Source organism: Sus scrofa, chromosome 4 (assembly GCF_054392235.1).
Source record: "Sus scrofa isolate SSC_HxYL_T2T_F1_AM1 chromosome 4, Sscrofa_HxYL_maternal_Yorkshire_Landrace_v2.0, whole genome shotgun sequence".
In the NCBI taxonomy this organism is placed as follows: Eukaryota; Metazoa; Chordata; class Mammalia; order Artiodactyla; family Suidae; genus Sus; species Sus scrofa.
In genome coordinates, this window is record NC_139386.1 from 71,035,342 (window position 1) to 71,057,882 (window position 22,541).

The 22,541-nt window shown below is 37.6% G+C and overlaps 1 protein-coding gene across 2 annotated transcripts in view; it reads right to left on the reverse strand.

Annotated features, from left to right (window-relative positions):
• Positions 1-13,228: 13,228 nt before the first annotated feature.
• PREX2 (phosphatidylinositol-3,4,5-trisphosphate dependent Rac exchange factor 2) overlaps positions 13,229-22,541 on the reverse strand; it is a 285,840-nt gene continuing 276,527 nt past the window's right edge. For both annotated transcript variants that reach the window (XM_021089269.2, XM_013996689.3), the window contains one exon: positions 13,229-18,732. In XM_021089269.2, coding sequence (XP_020944928.1) covers positions 18,687-18,732 — 46 coding nt within the window. In that variant the 3' untranslated portion in view covers positions 13,229-18,686. The remainder of the gene's footprint in view (positions 18,733-22,541) is intronic.

The following is a 22,541-nucleotide window of genomic DNA, read 5'->3' on the forward strand; positions in this document are numbered from 1 at the left end:
AAATTACAGTGAAAGGAAGTACGCTTAAACTTTACCTATAGAACTTTAAAAAAAAAAATGTGCAAAAAAAAAAAAAAAAAAAAGTGCAATTTCAGGTCCCGCTCAGACCCACTGAATCAGAATCTATGTTTAAACAAGGTTTCCAGGGAACGTCTATGTTCATTCCAGTTTAAGAAGCACTGGTTCAAGCTATACTCTCTCCGAGTTTCTAAAGCTAGCGGATCATCAGAATTACTTAGGGAAACCTGGGGGAGGTCTGAGGAAAGGTACGTTTTGTCTTCTGATTCCGTGAGTGATTCTGATGGTGAGCTAGATTTAGGAGCCACCACTGGACTCCTGTTCTCCACACGCAGGTTAACTCACGACATGATTTTCAAAAAGAATGAGTCCCGGCTCTCATGGGAAAAAAAGTCAACCAGTTGTACTCAGAAAGCTGTGAGCATGTTGTTAAAAGTAACCAGTAAACTAACTGAAAGCAACTACCTACCAGCACCACCCGCTGCGGACTCTGAGTATAGCAGGTGATGCTGGTGAGCTTTGGGGTCCCCTGAGGAGGTGCCTTCAAGCAGTTAAAAATGAGAGACTCTGCCAGGACTGTCACAAGGTGGTACTGGGAGTGACCCGACCATCCAATAGAGCTTCGCCATCAGTTTTTTCAGATATTCTAAAAAGACATTAAGTCTTACTATCGCTCATATCCCCGTTCCTGTTTAAACGTGGGCTTTATCGTTATTCAGGTAGGGTGAGGCCAATAGATGAAGAGATGATTGCCACCAAAAAGATAGTTTGTTACAGTTGCCAAGAGGGGGGACATGCTATGCCATTGGGGGGGTGCCAGGTGGGGAAGCTCCAGATGGTCAGACACAGAGGAAGTAGAGGGGAAATAAGGGCAAGAGACTTTATTATGGTTCCTCTGGGAAGAAACCGGTGGGGCAGGGTATACAGGCTTGGACTGTCCATTTGAATACCACCAGCAAGCTCTAGGGTATAGGGCCTTTCCCTAGCTGTCTGGCACCTAAGCCTGGAGGGATTAGGGCAGGGGGACAGGGGCCCAGAGTGAGAGCCTGATAAAGAGATGGTGGGGATATGACGCAATGAGTTGTTGACTCTTGAGGAGCTGGGTCACCCTGAGAAGGGCAATCTCTTCAGGGTCAGCAAGGCCACAGATGTCAAAACATCAGAATGCAGAAAATAAAAGACATGGTTAAAACAGTACCCTAGTTACCACCACTCAGTCAACTAGGATCAGAAACATTCTTCATGCCAATCGCAGAATTAGCACGGCCTTATATGTAGACAATATATCTCCTTACTGATTTCATACCCTTCCTTTCCTGGCATGCCGTTTTCCACAACTGCTATATTTAACAGAGTAATAATTCTGATGTTGAAAATGGACATGTGACTCAACTTTAACTGTTCAAATGACTTTATTCCCATGAGCATTGGCAGGAGTTGCAATCAAGGTTCCATGCTTTGAGTTTTCTCCAACAACTGATTTTTCTCAACCATTCCCTTAACTAATGCCAATGTTAATATGAGGCATTTCAGATAGCTTTCTCACTCTGCCTCTCCTCTAAAGACGAATTTGGCATCATTTGTAATCTGTCGCTCAGGGCTCAGGCAACTGATAACTCTGTTTAGCTTGTGTCGTAGATTTTGATGAAATGGTCCCAGGGAAAAATCAAACTTAATCACAGCCCTTTTCCTGTTCTCCTCTGGTTGAGGAATAAAGTGACGATGGGTTAAAGTCACTCCAAAAGATGCTTGAAACGTATCCCAGAAACTTGAGAAAAGCTCCAGGTGATGCTTTGTATACATCTTCGTGATTTATATCATCAGATGTGAAAACATTGTGTGATAGCTTTTCATCATCTTCTTTTACTCAGAGTGGCACAAGACATATTTCTTTCTGAATTTCAGTTTTAAAGTTAAAGTTCAAGCCCAGTGATATTTATTCATTAACTTACACAATGACTATTACCCTAGTTTCTCTACCTCTGACTTCTAATTTTATCCCTAAAGCAGGAAGAGAATGGTCAGGGAACAGGTTTAGAATTACACACTACATTCATTGTTTAGGTCTGAATTCAAGATAGTCTGCCAAAGCCCTTTTTCATATGGTTTACTTTTTAATAATACTTTTATTTTATGGACAATAATATGTGCAATTTAAATATTGAAATGTAAAATTTATCTAAATTCTAACAGCCATACTGATAGCTTTGGAACTCATGGATGATATCTGATATCAAATATCAATTAGCACTGTTTGGGTCACTAATTTGCCAAATATGCACTGGACTCCTAGACCCATTTTCCCACAAAACGTGGTCTCTTCCAAGGTTAATATGACCTTGGAGACTTACAGTTAAGCAATGTACTCCCACGGTCCAAAGCCAAATAAAACAAATCCAAGATGTGTATATTTATGTACTCTTATCATGAAAAGCATTCTTCTAATAGCTACATGGAAAAAATATCTAGCATTTTCATATTTTTTGGCCATGCCCACAGCATGTGGAAGTTCCAAGACCAGAGATCGAATCCATGCCGCACCAGTGACCCTGGTCACTGCAATGATAATGCCAGATCTTAACCTGCTGAAGCATCAACATTTTCATTCTTTTTTTTTTTTATGACTGCCCCCAAGATATATGGAAGCTCCTCTGCCAGGGATCAAAAGCGAGCTGCATCTGCAACCTACGCCACTGTTGTGGCAATGACAGATACTTAACAACACTGCATCACAATAAGAACCCCAGTAGAATTTTCATTCTTAACAGAGAAATAAATCACTGATCCCATGCCTATAAGCTAAAACAAAAACAGAAAACTTTATACTCTTCCATTCAAACTGTAGCTCCTTTCCTTTCCATCAACTTGATAAGAAAAGTGATCTATAGCTGCTTTGTTTTCCCTTGCTGTTTAATATATAACCTACTGTAAGCTGGCTTCTGGACCAAGTATCTCTTTTAAAGACACCTACTCTCCTATTCTGGGTTTTAAAGATTAGGGAATTCACAGAAGAGGAAATACACTGTTAATGCAAGATAAAGCATGTAATTAAGACTGACACATGAACACTTTAGTCCTAGTCTCCTAGTCATCTGTCGTTTATGCTTGCCCAGAATCCCATTTCTGCTCTGGAAATATCACCCTCATTTTCTTTTGGGAATCTTCTGACTGTCACCACTATTAACTAAGAAAAAGACAATGTAATTCTAGTCTTGCCAATAAGAGTACAGCATCCACTTGGCTCTAGGGATTGATTTAAGGGAAGGCACATGACTCAGCTGAAACCAATCAAAAGCGATGCAGGAATTTTGTAGCAACTTTTGGGAAGTTCTCTTCAATTGCAGGTAGTAAATTATGTGAAATATAAGCTCAGTGATGCTGGTGGCCAATTTGCTATCATTAAGGGACAGATGGTCTGAGAAAGGAGCAGAAACAGAGGAATGCAAAGTCAAGAGATGAAGAGAAATTTCTGATGACATCATTTTAATCCTGAGGGCTGGTCCTGCCCAGGATATCCACCTACAGCATTTAACAGCTTCATTGTATCCTTGGAATGTTTTGTTTTGGTTGTTCAAGTCATTTAGACTTTGGTTTCTATCTGTTACTTATACTGAAAGAACTGGACTAATAAGCGAAATGGATATTATATAACCTATAGAATACATACATAAAAGTGCTGGACAATAGGCACTCTGGTGAGATTGTTTAATTGCTACAATTTTTTGGAAAAAACTTTTTCTTGATCTTACAAAAAACAAGTAGAAACAAAGTAAATTAAAAAAATAAAAATAATATAAGGGCCAAATATTCTTTTTACCTCTCAATCTACTTACAGTCACTGGATTATTTGTCAGTTCCCTCTTTGAACTACCTTCCTGGCTTCTGATTTTTTGAATCTCCTCTCAACCATATTAAATATTTCCTCTGGGTTTCATTCATAGCATCTTTTCTTTCTTTCCTTTTTCTTTTTTTTTTTTTTTTCTTTTTTTCTTTTTAGGGCTGCACCTGCAGCATATGGAGATTTCCAGGCTAGGGATCAAATTGGAGCGATAGCTGCCAGCCCATGCCACAGTCACAGCAATACAGGATCCGAACCACATCTGTGACCTACACCACAACTCACGGCAATGCCAGGATCCTTAACCCAATGAGTGAGGCCAGGGATCAAACAACCTCATTTATCTTAGATTCGATAACCACTGAGCCACAAGAGGAACTCTTTTCTTTTCTTTTGCTTAAATTTTAGTGTCCCAGAATTTTATCCTCAGCTTTCTAGTCTTCTAACTCCATGTGCTCTTGTGGGTGGCCTTATTTCTCCTATTTATTTCCTAGATTTCCATTCCCCATCTTTTACTTTCAATCTAGAGAGATTTTTAAAAATTGGACCTTTGGCGACCTCCATCTGGATGCCCTGAAATTCAACATCTGCACAGTGCATATACCATTGTCCCTTAGTATCCAAGGAAAGTTGGTCCCAGGACTCTCACAGATACCAAAATCCATGGATGCTCAAGTCCTTTAAATAAAATGGCATAATATTTGCATATAACCTATGCACATCTTTCTGTATATTTTAAATCATCTCTAAACTACTTATAACACCAAATACAATGTAAATATTATGTAAATAGTTGTAAATGCAATGTAAATACGATATAAATAGTGGCTGGCATGCAGCATTCAAGTTGTGCCTTTAGAAATTTTTTCGAATTACAAAAACATTTTCAATCCATAATTGATTGAATCTGTGGATGTGGAACCCGTGGATATGGAGGTCCAACACTATTTTATTTTCTTCCAAATCTGCAACTCATTCTGCCTTCCCTTCTTATGGGGTCTGGTTGTCCATGCTAACACCTTTGAGACATCCTTGATTCTTTCCTTTATTTCCCCACATCCTATGAATTAACATACCTTGTGAATATACCTCCTGCATATTTCTCAAAACTCCTCCTCTTCTCTGTTCTCTGTGATGCTCTTTTGTTAAGAATTCAATCACTTGCTTTTAGACCAGCGGCTCTCAAACCCCAGGGTGCTTAGAGAATCCCCAGGAAAGCTTATGAATATGAAACCCCAAGCTTAGTCCTTCAAGAGATTCTGAAAAACTGAGTCTGAGAATCCCACCCTGAGAAACTCCGTTTTGTTCATTGTAACAGCCTTCTAACCGCACTGCTGTGAATGAAGGTTGTTTGTTGATCTGTTGGAAAGCTTCCAATGGTTCCCCACCACCCACAAGATAAACTGCAAACTACTTCACAAGGCATGCCATGCTCTTAAAGGGCAGCTAACCCCTCCAATCCCATCTTCCTATTCCCCCAATAAGCCATCGGTCTGAAGAAATGGAGGGTAGGTCTCTTCTCCTAACTTAGCTCTACTTCGTAAGAGCAGTTAATATGCTGTTATCTAGTGAACACCATTGGCTGTTTCCAGGTGTCAGGCTCAGTGCTCAATTCTTACCTACTTTATCTCATTTAATAAATGCTACCGCCTTGTGAAGTAAGTGGCCTTATTATTACAGTTTCACAGCTCAGAGGATTTGAGGATCAAAGAAGTAATTTGCCCATGGTGACATAGCTACTAATTGATGGCTTGTCTAAATCAGAGTACCAGACTGTACCTCAGGTTACAGGCTTGCCACACCTCTAAACTATGAGCTCCCCAAGGAAGGGCAGCAGAGCAACTCAATTCCAATACCAAGCTTTCATGTAGTGAGCAATTTGTGCAACTGACTTTCTGGAAGAACGAATGGTAGGAAGAGGAAAGAATAAAGAAGCAAATCATCATGCTCATTAGCCCTTTTCTCAAAATGTAATTTCATTTTCAGAAACACATCTTCCTTACTAATAAAGCTACCTTTCACACTACCATTTTGAGAAGCATTTAAAAGTCATTCTCTATTTTAATTGACATTTTTATTGAGATTATTATAGAGTCATGTGCAGTTGTAAGAAATCATTCAGAGAGATCATGTGTGCTCTTGGTCTGGTTTCCCTGAAAAGTCATGCCTTGCATCAGTGTAACAGAGTTTCCCAATCAGGATATCAACAATAATACTGTCAAGACAGACAACTTTCCATCACCACGAGGGTCATTCTCATCACCCTTGTAGAGCCACATGTCTTCCTGTCCGCTTCTCTCTAATGTGGTCCCTATTTCTATAATCTTGTCATTTCTAGGAAGCTATGTAAATGGAATGATACAATAAGAAATCCCTTGCAACTGGCTTTTTTCAGAGTTCTTTACATATTCTTAGACACAAGTAATATGTCAAACATGTAGTTTGCAACTCTTTCCTCCCAGTATTTAACTTGTCTTTTTACTGTCTTCACATAGGCTTTAAAATAGAAAAAGCTTTAAAGTTTGATAAGCTCCAATTTATCAAATTTTCCTTGAATAGATCATGCTTTCTGGGTCAAGTCTAAGAACTCTATCTAGCCCTAGATCCCAAAGATTTTCTTTTCCATTTTTTCCTAAAGGCCTTTTCCACCTTATGTTCTACACTTAAGTCCATGATCAATTTTGAGTTATTTTTGTCTAAGGCATAATGTTGAATACAAGGATTGTGTTTATGGTCCAATTGTCTTATGGAGTTCCCGTCGTGGCGCAGTGGTTAACGAATCCGACTAGGAACCATGAGGTTGCAGGTTCGGTCCCTGCCCTTGCTCAGTGGGTTAACGATCCGGCGTTGCCGTGAGCTGTGGTGTAGGTTGCAGACGCGGCTCGGATCCCGCGTTGCTGTGGCCCTGGCGTAGGCCGGTGGCTACAGCTCCGATTGGACCCCTAGCCTGGGAACCTCCATATGCTGCGGGAGCGGCCCAAGAAATAGCAAAAAAAAGACAATTGTCTTAGAACCATCTAATGAAAAGACTATCTTCCTCCATTGAATTGCTTGTGCAACTTTGTCAAAAATGTAATTCTATAGCTATCACAAAAGTTTAATTTAAGAACAAAACCTGTTTGAATGTGATGAAAATGTTTTGGAACGAGGCACATCCACAAAACTGAGAATGAGCTAAATGTCCATGAACTATATACTTTAAAATGGTGAAGTTTATGTTATCAGAATTTCATTTCAATTTTTTTAAAAGTAGGGATAAAAGCTTATCCTAACGACCCTTCCAACTAATATTTTATACAACTCAAGTAAGTTTTTCAAAGTATTATGAAAGACTTTTCATATTATCATCAAGCCTATTTTCTCTGTTTGGTTACAATTTCCCAATTCCCCATTGCTAAAGTTACATAATGTTCTAACTTCTAACCTCTGAGATAAATAGTGAACAGTGAGTCAACAGGTGAGCAGGGAGAGTGGCAGCTGTTTTTAAAAGACTATTATTTCCTGGCAGTCAATCCCTGCATGTCCTAGGTCATTCTTTAACCATCGTTTACATCATCACTTGTCTTCATCCTTCTGCACTAAAGTGTCCTAAACAGCACACTCTACTATATTATGGGGTGATCACTGTCTTTTTCTCTGAGCACACAGCCCTGGAATGACATATTTTATCACGTTTCTGGCAAGGAGGTCAAAGGTCTCCCCTAAGTAAAGGCAAGATAGTGAGTCAAGGGCAGAGGGTCGAGGAGCACTGTGATGTGCAGAATTTCTAGACAGTTTTAACACTGAAATTTCTCCCAAATGTCCACTTTAATTAACAGTGAAAGGGGAGTCTGTGTTTAGATCTGGACACTTCCCGATCTCAAGGAATCTTGGAGATGACCTGAGGGTTCATGTTACCAAGACCCTCCTTCAAAAAATCAGTGGGATATTTGGATTATTGCATTCAGAGCATGTTCAAAAGGTGGACCAAGTCAGTCTAGAGAACTCCATGCTTATTTTAAAATACCTTTTGTGAAGAGAAAAATTAGTCTTTTACCTTTAAGTCATCTCACTTAAGACACCCTTGGACACGGCCATCAAGAATCACAAATTTACTCCAGAAGACATGACAGATTGGTGCCAAGTGTTGACTTTTTTTTTTTTTTTTTTTTTTTTTTAAGGGCCGCACCTGTGGCATATGGAAGTTCTCAGGCTAGGGGTCAGAACTACAGCTGCCGGCCTACATCACAGCCTCAGCAACACAGGACCCAAGCCGCATCTTCAACCTACACCACAGCTCACAGCAACGCACTGAGCAATGCCAGGGATCGAACCTGCATCCTCATGGATACTAGTCTGGTTCATTAACCACTGAGCCACAATGGGAACTCCCAAGTGTTGACTTTTTTTGACTGTGCCAGTGGCATGTAGAAGTTTGAACCCACACCACAGAAGAGACCCAAGCCTTGGCAGTGACAACACTGGATCCTTAACCTGCTGAGTCACCAGGGAATTCCAAGTATTGACTTAATAAGTGTCCTCCACCTTAACTTCTGATCATATTACAGAGTTGAAGTGATCAGAAGGGAGAGGGGAAGCCTGCATTTCTCTGTGGAATAAGCTCTCCTGAGTCCCTAATGTCTTGAACATGGATGAATGGTGACAATATCAGAACCTGATCTGAATTCTAATCCACTGTTACTATTCATTTATGCCAGTATTTGTCAGATCTTCCTTTAAGCCTTAAAAACCACCACCACCTCACCCCCTGACCACCTCCCCACCCCCACTCCAGGTAATAGCTATGCCATCTGTTTACTATTTTCCCCTTTCATGTTATCATGAAGTTTCTAGAACAGTTTTCCCATAATGTGTATGCCAGGTATATCAGCAAGTCTTCTATGAAACATGTCCTATCTTCTAGTAAGTTGGGAAACACAACATACCACCTCACTATTCCAAAGTCATGACTGTTACAAGTACATGAAAAGCTCAGAGATGTCCTATGATAAAAAGAAATCTGTTTAGTTCTGTATTTTTTAAACCTACTTTGACCACATAATACATTTTGTGTGTGAGGGTCACTTAATAGCATTTCTGGAACACCAGTGTCTGGAATGCTACTCTAAAACGAATAGCCTCTGCTTACTGATTCTATTTTCTTCTTATGACTGTATTAAATTTGCAATCTCAGTATACCAGCAGTCTCCAAAAGGTCAAATCTTGTTACTGATTTTTGTTTCCTTCAATCACTATTTCCTTTCACTTTTCTGAGGTAGCCTCCACAGTTAACTACACATTGTTCAAACGCCTCGAGGATTTCGTAATTCTTTATCATTGTTGTGAACTAGATATCTCAACTTCCTTATACATAAAATGCTCAACATCATTGGACAGTCAGAGACCTACACCATCCAGACTGAGCCGTTTGCAGGTGTACAGCACAGTGATTCAGATTCTTTTTCAGATTCTTTTCTCTTATAGGTTATTAAAAAATATTGAGTATAGTCCCCTGTGCTATATACATTAGGTCCTTGCTGGTTATTTATTTTGCATATACTAGCAGCATGTATATGCCAATCCTAAACTCTTAATTAATCTCTCCCTGCCCTTTCCTTTAGGTAACTATAAGTTTGCTTTTTATGTCTGTGGGTATATTTCTGTTTTGTATATAAGTTCATTTGTACCTTTTTTTTAGATTCCACATGTAAGCAATATCATATGATGTTGTCTTTGACTTGCTTCACTTAGTATGATCATCTCTAGTTCTATCCATGTTGCTGCAAATGCTGCATTCTTTTTTCGTGGCTGAATAATATTCCATTGCATGTATAGATCACATCTTCTTTATTCATTCATCTTTGATGGATATTTATGTTGCTTCCATGTCTTGGCTATTATAATTACTGCTGTAATGAATATTGGGGTGCATGGATCTTTTCAAATTATAGTTTTCCCTGGACACATGTCCAAGAATGGGATCACTGGATCACATGGAAATTCTATTTTTGGGGGTTTTGTTTGTTTTTTGTTTGGGGTTTTTTGGGGGGAGTGCACTTGAAGCATTCAGAAGTTCAGGAGCCAGGGATGAATCCATTCCACAAAGCAACCCAAGCCACAAGTGACTATGCTGAATCCTTAATCCACTGAGCCATAGGGAACTCCTATTTTCATTTTTTAAGGACTCTCCATACTGTTTTCCATTGTGGTTGAACCAATTTATATTCCCAACAACACTGTAGAAAGGTTCCTTTTTCTCCATACCGTCTCCAGCATTTGTTATTTGTAGACATTTTTATAATGGCCATTCTGACCAGAGTGAGGTGATTATAGCTTTGATTTGCATTTCTCTAAAGTTAGTGATGTGCAGCATTTTTTTTTTCATGGGCTTGTTGGCCATCTGTATTTCTTCTTTGGAGAAACATTATTTAGATCTTCTGCCCTTTTTTTTTTTTGATTGAGTTGTTTGGTGTTTTTTTTTTAATATAGAGCTCTATGAATTATTTGTACATTTTGAAAATCAATCCCTTGTCAGTTGCATCATTTGCAAATATTTTCTCCCATTTTGTAAGCTGCCTTTTCATTGCATTTATAGTTTCCCTTGATGTGCAAATGCCTTTAAGTTTAATTAGGTACAAATTTGTTTATTTTTGTTTATATTTCCATTACTCTAGGAGACAGACTCAAAAAAACATTGCTGTTATTTATGTCAAAAAATATCTTGCTTATGTTTTCCTCTAGGAGTTTCATAGTATCCATTTTAGATTTAGGTCTTTAATCCATATTGAGTTTATTTTTGTATACTGTATTAGAGAATGTTTCATTCTTTTACATATAACTGTCCAGGTTTACTAGCACCACTTATTGAAAAGACTGTATTTCCTCCACTATATATTCTTTTCTCCTTCATCATAGACTAATTGATCATAGGTGCATGGGTTTATTTCTGGGCTATCTATCCTGTTCTATTGATCTATATGTCTATTTTTATCCCACTGTCATACTTTTTTGATTACTGTAGTTTCGTAGTATAGTCTGAAGTCAGGGAGACTGATTCCTCTAGTTTCATTTTTCTTTCTCAAGATTGCTTTAGCCATTTTGGGTCTTTTGTGTTGCCATACAACTTTTAAAATTTTTGTTCTAGTTCTGTGAAAAGTTAGGTTCACCATCACCTGATACCAAAACCAAAGATACCACAAAAAACAAAAATTAAAATCCAATGTCATTGATGAACACAGATGCAAAAATCTTCAACAAAAAACTAGCAAACAAAATCCAACAATACATTAAACAGATCATACACCATGATCAAGTGGGATTTAGCACAGGAATGCAAGGTTTTTCCGTATCTGCAAATCAATCAGTGTGATACGTCATAACAATAAAATGAAGAATAAAAAGTATACAATCATCTCAATAGATGTAGAAGTTTTTGATAATATTCAACATCCATTTATCATAAAAACTCTCCACAAAGTGGGCATAGAGGGAACTTACCCCAAAATAATAAAGGCCACATATGACAAACCCACAGCTAGCATCATATTCAATGGTAAAAAGCTGAAAGCATTTCCTCTAAGATCAGGAATAAGACAGGATGCCCACTCTCACCACTTTTATTGAACATAATTTGGAAGTCCTAGCCACAGCAATCAGAAAAGAAAAAAGTAAATAAATAAAAGGAATCCCAAGTGGAAAAAACGAAGTAAAACTGTCACTGCTTACAGATGACATGTTACTACACACACACACACACACACACACACACACACACACACACACACCACCCTAAAGACATTACCAGGAAACTACTAGAGCTCATCAATGAATTTGGTAAAGTCACAGGATACAAAATTAATACACAGATATCTGTTGCATTTTCAACAAAAGATCAGAAAAAGAAATTAAGGAAACAATTGCATTTACCATTGCATCAGAAAGGAAAAAATACCCAGGAATAAACCTACCTAAAGAGGCAAAAGATCTGAAGTCTGAAAACTGTAAGACACTGAAGAAAGAAAGATGACACAGATAGAAAGATATACAATGTTCTTAGATGAGAAGAATCAATATTGTTAAAAATGACTGTACCATTACAAGGCAATCAAGAGATTCAATGCAAATCCTGTCAAATCACATTCACAAATCTTTTTTTAATATATAAAGAACTTTATATTTCAAAAATATAAAGGAGCAAATGCAATAAAACATGTGAGCATCTAAATAGACAGTTCATAGAAATCATTATATTAATAGCCAAACATACACAAAAAAAGCTCAACATAATCAGTTATTACATTCATGAATCTTTTTTTTTCTTTTGTTTTTTCTAGGGCTGCACCCGCGGCATATGGGCATATGGAGGTTTCCAGGCTAGGGGTCTAAATCGGAGCTGTAGCCACCAGCCTACATCACAGCCACAGCAACGCCAGATCCGAGCCGGGTCTGCGACCTACACCACAGCTTATGGCAAAGCTGATCCTCAACCCACTGAGCAAGGCCAGGGATCGAACCTGCAACCTCGTGGTTCCTAGTCAGATTCGTTAACCACTGAGCCACGAGAGGAACTCCACATTCACAAATCTTAATCCTAGATTGATCTACTTACCATCTCTCCAAAATATCTGGCACATTTGCATCTCTGTGCATGTATTCATGTTACTCTCACTGACAAGATTGCATTCCCTTCTTCCACTGTTTAATCTTACACATTCTAAAAGCTGACTGAGCCATCTCACATTATTTTGGTATTGTTGGGTCACTCTTCCCTTTCTAGACTGTAAACTCTACATGCACAATAGCCATATATGTTTCTAAGGACTAAATATCCAGCTTAGCAAAGTATTTGATAAGTTATTCCCAGGTACCCAATAAAGAGATGTTGGATTGCATCTAAATTCTTTGAGTTTCTATAGTACACATTTCTCATTGTCTTACCTCTTATTCTGTATTAGTGTGTATTGCCTTATGTTGGTAGGTACCATTTTAGTTTGTGTGCTGTGTTAATCATCTATATATACCAAGTTCTTTAACTGCAGAGTTTGAGAATTACATGCATTTAATAACACTCTCAGCAACTAGGATAGAGGCTTATCCATAATAGGTCCTGAATAAACCTGGATGGATTGGCTAGTTAATTTAGGGAACAGCACAGACTCTTTCTTATCTTCCATGAAGCCCTCCTGCCCACATTTAGCTTTTCCTAGCAGTTTCTGTCTCTTCAACTCACCTTGCTTCATATTTGTAGATGTGTTTCACAGGTTTATCAAGTTTCTTCTATTGAGCTTGTGAATTCTTAAAGGGTGAAAAGCTCTGTTTCATGAATATTTTTATATCGTAAACAGATGAGAACATAATAGGAATTGGTTAAATTTAAATGGATAGAAACTGAAATGGTCATACTACATTTCACTTTATTATTTTTGACATTTATGGTACAATGTTACTATTCTAGTATTTTATGCAGACAAAAATACATGATATAAAACACATAACACACTTGATCTGTTTTAACCATACATAAAATACCGAGTGACTGAAACTATGTTACATGTATATTTTACAAAGGAAAAAAAACCAGACTACTCTAATAACACATTCAGATGACATTTGTCATTACATTTTGGGTGTTATGTAATGTTAAATATGGATATATTCAGAAGAATCACTATTTATAGAACCAATCTGATATTTAAATGTTCAAAATAATGAATACTGTATAGATGAATACTTATAAAAATATTTTTAAACAAAAAGCTATATTCTACTTATTTACTTGGCAGTTACAAAAATATATATTCATCTGAAATGCTAGCAAATTTGCTTGAGGCATTAGATACTCAGATTTAAATGTATATTTTCTAGAGCATTTTACCAACTTAGTATTCTTGACTTCACACAGTATATATACCTACGTGATATTAGAACAGGTTTGTGTTACAAATAATAATGTCATTCCAAGTAAAAGACACAGGAGATTAACAAAGAGGCGATACTATGAAGATTTTCAAACCGAATATATCCAAAGCATAAATGAAGCCCACTGGCTGTGGCTTTTACAAAGTGAATTCTCAAACATGTTTGTTGAATGAATACATGAATGAATAACATTTATTCTGTTATTTGCACTCCAAATTAGCTATCCAAAGCTTTCCATTTCTACTAGAATTATCATTTACAAATTCAACAATTTTGTTCTTAATCAGCTACTTCATCTGATGGCAAAACCAGGTAAACTGATTCTAGACAGAGTAAGAAACTAGTGTCAATGATCAAAAATTGGCCTATCGGGTACACTTATGGCATATTTAAACAAGACATTCAATATATTGAACAACTCTCTATTTCATACCTTCAGACAGAACAAGACATAAGAATCTAAGTAAGTAATTTTTATAATGTATTATTGTAAAAAATGATATAAATATGTGAATATAAAATGTGTATGAATATATATATATATATATATATTAGTACACCTAGTAGACTTCAGACATCTCTTCTCAGTAAGAGAAGCAAGCAATCCTGAGTGAAATAGGCCATGTTTCTGTGTAGCAAGGCTTGGCAATACAAATACTGAGATCACTGGTAAAAGCAAAGCTTTAAGCAGCAAAATTTTTCTAAAACAAGAGATTTACCATACTAACTATTATGGAATTGCAGCACCTACAAGGTTGTGGCCACTGTTTATTAAAGGAATAAGCCTGAGGCCATTCTTGGCCCAGTTGCCCACTGAAATTTTAGCTCTACCTTGTCAGTAAAACTTTTCTGAGGCTCTCATCCCTAACACTGCAACAACTTGACAAAGTACAGAATATTTGTCTTAATTGAAGTTCAGGTCATCCTACACCATTTTCAAAGCTTTGCCTTCATACTTAGGCAGGACAAATTGACAGTTTCTTCAGCACACTGGTTAATACACACACACATGTTAATGAAATAACTACTACTAACTTTGGGAAAGTAATTGAGCTATAACTTTGCATGATAATCCACTTAAAAATAAGCCTTTAAAAATGAAACATAGTTTTTAAAAATTCAGAAGCAATTTAGTCACATGGTAAAGTTAGTACCTAGAGCTACTAAAAAAAATCTAAAAATGACCTTTTAAAGTCAAGGTAAATTAAAATGACTTAAGGTTAGTCATTTTAAATTTCAATATTATGTTTTACTGAAAATATACCTGAATAAAAATATGCTCTCTAGTCTGTATTACATCATGCTATACAGGAAAAGAGCTATGCAAACAAATGAAAGAATACTGTAGTATTTTAATTACAAATTTATTATTTTCATTTATCTAGAATAACTCACTGGAATGCTCCCCAGTCAATAAACATGGATTTTGCTGACAAAAAAGTGTCCAAAGGTTGAAAATAGATTGTTTTCTTAAATTTAAGAGTTAATATGTTTCTCAGGGTTGTTTTTTTACCCATTCATTTTCTTGGCTTTTACAGTTAGTGCCAAGGTCCATATCACATCACTTAAATTTATCATAAAATTTAAATTAATAGAGTCAGAACCAATATAATTACAACATCATATATATTAGAGCATCATGAGAAATTAACCTAATTTTAGATTGAACACTGTTGCTGCAAGAATGGCCACTGAACACACAGGGAATCTCAGCCATTGGAAGAATGTGATTTAAAAAGACAGAATATAGTATGAGACTTCTAAATAGGGATATTGGTTCATAAAATAAAGCTTACACTCTAAATTCAACACTACATACCCAATCTAAGTAGAAACTAGTACAAAAGTTCTTTCCTCCCTCTCTCCTCCTTCTCTCTCTTTTCTTTTCTTGCTTTCTTTCTTTCTTATTCAATGTAATAGAAATAGATGCAAAATTCTACTCTCTTCAAATGAGTCATACTTTTAATATTATATTTTGTAATATTTAATGAGTAAACTTTATAAGACATGATGGGATGTTGATTTATAGACTATGAATTACTAGTTAACAAGTATTGATGCATCAGGTCCCATAATAAGAGCCAAAATTTCTAGGTGTGACCTTCCCTTTTAGTGGAGAGATGCAGACATCCAAACTGAGAACTTTAAAGTCGGCAGAACTTAGGCAACTGCCAGCAGGTTTGGTAACATTTAAAGGTACACTGGTTGTAGAGGAAACGTGAGCATTTAGGTAAACCCATTGTAAAAACTCAAGTTAAATGTCTAATGTCACACAGAAATACACCATGGTATTAAAGAGCTGTTTTTATTCATTTACCCATTTGAAATTTTTACTGTTACCACTGTTATGAATCATAGTCAAATTTTGTACAATGTACTATTCCAGACTTGCAAAACGTATCAAAAACTGTTACCTTCAACAACGAGAAAAATATTTTTTTTAGATTGCAGTCGGATTGGGTTACCTTGTGTGTATACAGGATGGTAAACGGCCCAGGAAAGCCTAGGATTTTCATATATTAAAGGCATTTTACATATTTCCATTCACTTTTTTCTTTATAGAAGATGTATAATTTAATGGCAACACACCCCACATAACTCCAACTTAACTAACAAGTAATTGGCAGTATTACAACTTTTCCCACATTAATAAGGAAAAGAAGCACAGAGTTCTAAGAAGGCAGGATCACTGGGCTCAAATCCCAATTCTACCGCTTATGGGTCACATGATCTTGGGTAAGTCACTGGACCATTCCCTGCTTCAGTTCCTCTACTGTAAAATGAGGGTGATGCAAAAAGCATCACCTCAAATCATCGTTATGCGGATTAGAAAAGCAATAGCAACAAAGCATAGATAAAGTATCTGGAGGTGGTACTTCGCATGTAGAAATTACGTAGTGTTTAGTTACAGTTTTTATAGCAAGAAGAAAAAGTCATCACTAACTTTTGAGCTTTTAATAAGTGCCAAGCACTCTGATAGATGCTACGTCTGCACCATGTTTAACCCTTAAAATAGTACTAAGCACATCCTAATACATAGAGCTTATTAGGTCTTTAAAATATGCTAATTTACAAATACTACAAAAGCAGCTAATTTCCCCCATGAAACGGCAAAGGATGACGGCAATTTTTCAGTAACCCCTTTATTAGAGGCCTCTAATAAAGAATGTTCCTTCCAGGGTGGTGATTATAGAGCAGTAACGACAACATGAAAAAGTACGGGCTAGTTAATCAGTTTTGCTCACTCATTAGCCCTGCATTAAATGTAATTGAATTTTCAGTACAGGATAATCACAATTTACTCATTTCATGGATCTTCATGATCACTTGCAATAGTATCAAAAATGTTAAACCCCTGAAAGCTAAGAATATATTTAATGCAGATATTTATATTAAGGTCATATCTTCATTAAATTCAAATGTTCATCTTTTTCTCTGAAAACTCTGATGTTGGTTTCTTTATTTTTCATTACAGATATGGAATTATCATGAACGTCTTAAGTGCTTCTGTGCCAAATAACATTTATCATTACCTTGACCAGAATATAAACACCTCATACATAGGTAATGCAGTATTTCCATTATTCAATACACAACTGCTAGTCATGAACGTTTTTAAATAATAGTTTGAAAACTATTATCACATTTCTTAAATTAAATCAAATAATGGCTTGTATATACTTCAGTTAGGAAAAGCATTTCACTTACGAAATTAATCTATATCCACGTAAATATCACAATCACTGGAAGGGCACTTTGTTTTAAAAATTATAGGTTAAAAATCAATATAATTGTATTCACTATGCTAAAAATGTTATTTTATCAATGTAGAAAGGATAAACATTATGTGTACTTTAGAATGAAAACAGAATACACCTACTCATTTCATAAATTATCGAGGTTTCTAATAGTCCTTTTAACGCTCAACAAATAAAGCTTTATTTTCTCATCTTATATATATATAAGGTATATATATATATACCTTGACAGAAAAATATTCAGAATAGTGTATTGTCTTAAGAGACTGACATCTCATGTGAAAGCCTTAATAAAATTAAGAGTTTTAGGTATCTTTCAAAGTTAAAGGTTGCCATTTCTTGTAGGCTTGTTTCCCCCCCTTCCCCCCAGTCTTCTTTCCCTCCCACCCCAGTCCCCTGCCTCTTCCCATCGCCTGAACACTTAGGCCACAGCATCAGTGCGCATGCCCCAAGAAAGCCACGCCCACTTCAGGGACCAAGGACAGCATCGGTTCACCGGCAATGTCTAGGAGCCTTGTCCACGAGCCAGCGTGAAGATTACCTGAAGGCCGAAAGAGGAAGGTCTTGCTGGAGGTCTCAGTCGGCTCTCTTCTCCTCTACTAAGAAAGACTCTCTTACGAAGAGTGAATCATACTCTTTGCCTTTCACCCACCAACTACTTTCTTGGGTGCAAGTGGGCGACTGAAAACCTGTAACACTCGGTTTCCCTGGTCTGTAACATTTTTAATGAGATGATTTGGAAAGTGTGCCCAGGTTTCTTCAGTGACAGACTTCTTCAAAGGGATCTATCCCTCATTACATGTTCCATTGGAGATGATGAAAGCAAACACAATACAGTAACTTCAACACATGGGAAAGGAGACACAATGGTAAATGTTTTAGTGCTGATATTTTTAAAACAATCTCCAGGGATGAATTTTTACCAACAAAATGAATAATACATGTCAACCTACAGTAAGGTCAGTTTGGGAAGCTGAATTGTTTGAATGGACTCCTATCCATTTCCAGCACAACTATCTAAGCACAAGCTGAACATGAGTTATTTACTCCATGATAAAAGATTTAGAGGAAAAAATCCATTTCTTGATGTTGGGTGAAGAATGTTTAGCCAGGATGTCCGTGGTCTAGTCCAGTGTTCAGAAGCTTCTGCTCGCCTGGTCCCTTGGGAATTTTCTTCATTCTTCTCCGACTGGGGGAGGCGGCTCGCATAGCTTGTACAGCCTAGAAAAGGCATGAGAAGGTGTGACAGTGGCCTGGTGTACTGACATTGAGTGAGATGTTTTTATTGGTATAACAAATAAGTTGACAATCATTTCTTGGTTTGGAAGTCAGTCATGATCAAATTGCCCATGGTACTAAAAAATGGCATATGCATTAGCAAACGCAACAGATCGGTTCTGCTATTGCAAAACACCAATGTCTCTTTGCACATCTAGATGACTACTGATTAGGTAGAGGTGCCATTTTTACACCAGCTGCTTTTGATCCTGTGCTGCCAACCTGGGCTATTCACCTTGCTTGTAGCAAAGTGATTCTCTGAATTCTAGTAGATGATAATTACCCTCCTGTCTATCACGATGATCTTCAAGTAAGATAGCATCTATTTGCACAGGGGTTACTGATTTTCTAACTCATCTTAGAAATCTGCTTCGTTTTGTACCATCCCGGTGGTGCTGGCAATTGGTCATGGTTAGGCTGATGTGCCAGAGTCCCAAGGCCTGAATACTAAGGGCACAATTAGCCGGTGTTTTCTAAGGAATACTTGCCCAGCTCTGCCCACACTGTCACTCATGTGTCATAAGAGTTAGGTGGAGATTAAAGTGGGCCAAGGAATCCATTTGAACTGGTGGAGATGCCCTGAGATGCTCTCTCTTTGCATCCCAGGTCTAGTTGTTTGAAACCATAAAGCATGAAGGCAGAGCTCAAGGGACTGAACCAGGAGGATTATACAAGTTCTAGTGCTCCATTTTCTTTTGAATGGTTGAACAAACAAAGGGGGCTGTAACAGCTGCAACAGTGATACTCAAGGCACACCCATTTTAAGGAGGGACCTGAAAGAATACCAGCCAATGTAACACAGCCAGCCGTAAGCCTATTCTCCTCCATGATACCACATTGGAGTGGCCACATTGTTCCTACTCCACAGTCTGATGATGGAAAGATATCAGGTGCAGATCTCAACTTTTCTCTGTTTTAAAAGCACAGATGAATTTAAATGTGTTGACAACTTGAGCAAATTTGAAATTTCCTCTCCTTTCAACATTTAATCCCATGGTCACTCTTAAGTCAAAGGGGAAGGGGAGAATATGGGCTAGAAACCTCATTAACAAGATGAACTTTCCTATGCTGGAAACACAGAGAGGACATTGTTGCCTTTGGAGTCTGGAAGGTGGACAGTACTTTATATGTCATCTTCATGGAAGAAAATGAATACCAAAATAAGAACATCTCACCTCAGAAAAGCTTATTCCGTCCTTTCCAGAGAAAAGAATACATTAAATTCAGCTGATAGACTTCAAAGCTGCTTTTGCAGCTGAAGGATATGGTGTTGTTTGAAATTGCATTCCTAGAGCTGGAATTATAGATGATAGCAAAGTTCTTTTCCTTTTTAATTTCTATCATTTTATTTCCCTGACAGTGCTGCCTAAAGAGTGAAAGGGCACAGTGGCCTTACTCAGAACAGGACCACTAAGCTGGATGGCAAAGTCTTACCCCATGAGATCTGGGCTGAGTCGTCATATCCTGTGATCTTGCAGCACACGTTTCCATGTGACATAACTAAGACTGGGAAGAGAAGTCTCTGAAATGTCCATCTCACAAATTGGAGCCCAGGCTACTCCCTGTGGTCAACTAATGAGATAATAGTTCTGGGTACAGTGCAGCTGGGCAGATTGAGCTTTTGTGAGGCTTCTGGAAGGGACTCAGGGTTATCTGAGTTCAGACCCATTTTTTAATGGAAATTGTGGGGCTTTGGGAATTTGGAACAGGCAGATGAAGTTGGGAAGTATAATGCAATAGGTAAGAGATGGACCTTGGCTCTGTGCTGAGGCATTTGTTTTTGGTAGCTGAACAGTTAGGTAATGGGAGGCCTTTGCTGGACATTTTGAAGACCTGCACGAAAAAGGTGTGTTTCTGGCTCCACTTTCTTCTTTTTCTGTTGGGCTGAGGCAGCCATCCTGGAGCTGGTATTTCCAGCCTAAATCCAAACTAGCAGAGAGTAGACCTTTCAAACTTCAGCCTACAGATCATGCCCTTCATCTTTCTAGATGGCCCAAATAAAAGCTGTACTGAAGGAGGCCAGAAAGTAAATGCCTCTCTTGAAGGCTAAAGTAACGATACTCTGTCCCAAGGCAACTCTCCCCATTTTACAGATAAGAAAACTGTCTCAGAGAATATACATAACTTGGCTAAATAAGGTCATGTAGCAGGAGCTGGAACCCCAAATCATTTTTTCACTTTTAACCACTACAGTATGCTGTCTCCCAATTATGCAAATAAAGAAAATCAAATTTTTAGGACCCAATAGTTTCCAAAGAGTGTAACATAATAGAAAATAAGACCAGTGCACCATTACATCTGGAATGTAATACTTGGTTATTGGTTAAGATACTCTGGCAAGCCAAAGTATGTTAGTAAGAATGAAGAGGGATATAATCTGTACCACCCACAAGAGCATCTCCACATAGATGGCCCATTATGTCTCGGTTGCAGTATCTCCAAGTCCAGCTCATCACTTTTTCCTGTGCATGCTCTTTTTCCTGCATCTACTGTCTCAGTGACTAGAACCTTCACCATTGTCATACAAGATTTGGTGGTCATTCTAGAATCTTCCTTTCCACTAACCCCATGCATCCAGTTAGTGTCCAAAGACTTTTATTTCTGTCTTTTCTTAATTGAAGTATAGTTGATGTATAACACTGTGTTAGTTTCTGGTTTACAGCAAAGTGATTCAGTTATACATACATATATACATACATATGTATGTGCGTGTGTGTATAGTTTTAATATTCTTTTCCATTATGATTTATAATAGGGTACTGAATATAGTCCTCTGTGATATACAGTAGGACTTTATTATTCATTAATTATGCCTTCTAAATATCTCTGGAATCCACCCTCTCATCTTCATCCTCAATAATAGAATGATCTCCTTTGATCTGAGCTGTCCTAAAAGGTGGCCTCCTAATATTGCCAGACATAAATTCTAAAACCCAAATCTTCCAGAAAGAAAGACTGTTTTTTAATGGTTCCTTATGGTCTCCAAGTTAAAATCAAAACTCTTCAATATGTAACACAAGTTCCTTCCTGATAAAGCCCCTGCCTATATCTTCAGCAGCACTTTGCATCATTGTTACATCAAATTCAAGCATTGGTCATAGAGATCTAGGTGTAGTTCTCAGATTGTGATGTGTTCTCTAGGCACTGGTGCCACTGCATTAGCTGAGGAATACCTCTTTTACCATGCTGACTAGCCCAGGAATTCCCTGCAACCTCTCCACTCCATCCTTAGGCTGAGTTATGTGTCCCTTCTCTGTGTTCCGATGGTAATCTGTGCTATTTATGTCATAATTCTTTTTTTTTTTTTAAGTGAAGTGTATCTGCTTTACAATATTGTGTTAGTTTCAGGTGTATAGCATAGTGATTCAGTATTTTTGCAGATTATATTCCATTATAGGTTACTATAAGAAAATGGGTATAGTTCCCTGTGCTATATAATAAATCCTTATTGTTTATCTCTCTTATATACAGTAATTTATATCTGTTAATCTGGTAACCTTATTTTGTCTCTCCTTGCTTCACTCTTCTCTTTGGTAATCACAAATTTGTTTTCTATGTCTGTGAGTCTCTTTCTGTTTTTTTTTTTTTTTTTTTTTTTTGTCTTTTGTTGTTGTTGTTGTTGTTGTTGCTATTTCTTGGGCCGCTCCCGCGGCATATGGAGGTTCCCAGGCTAGGGGTTGAATCGGAGCTGTAGCCACCGGCCTACCCCAGAGCCACAGCAACGCGGGATCCGAGCCGCATCTGCGACCTAC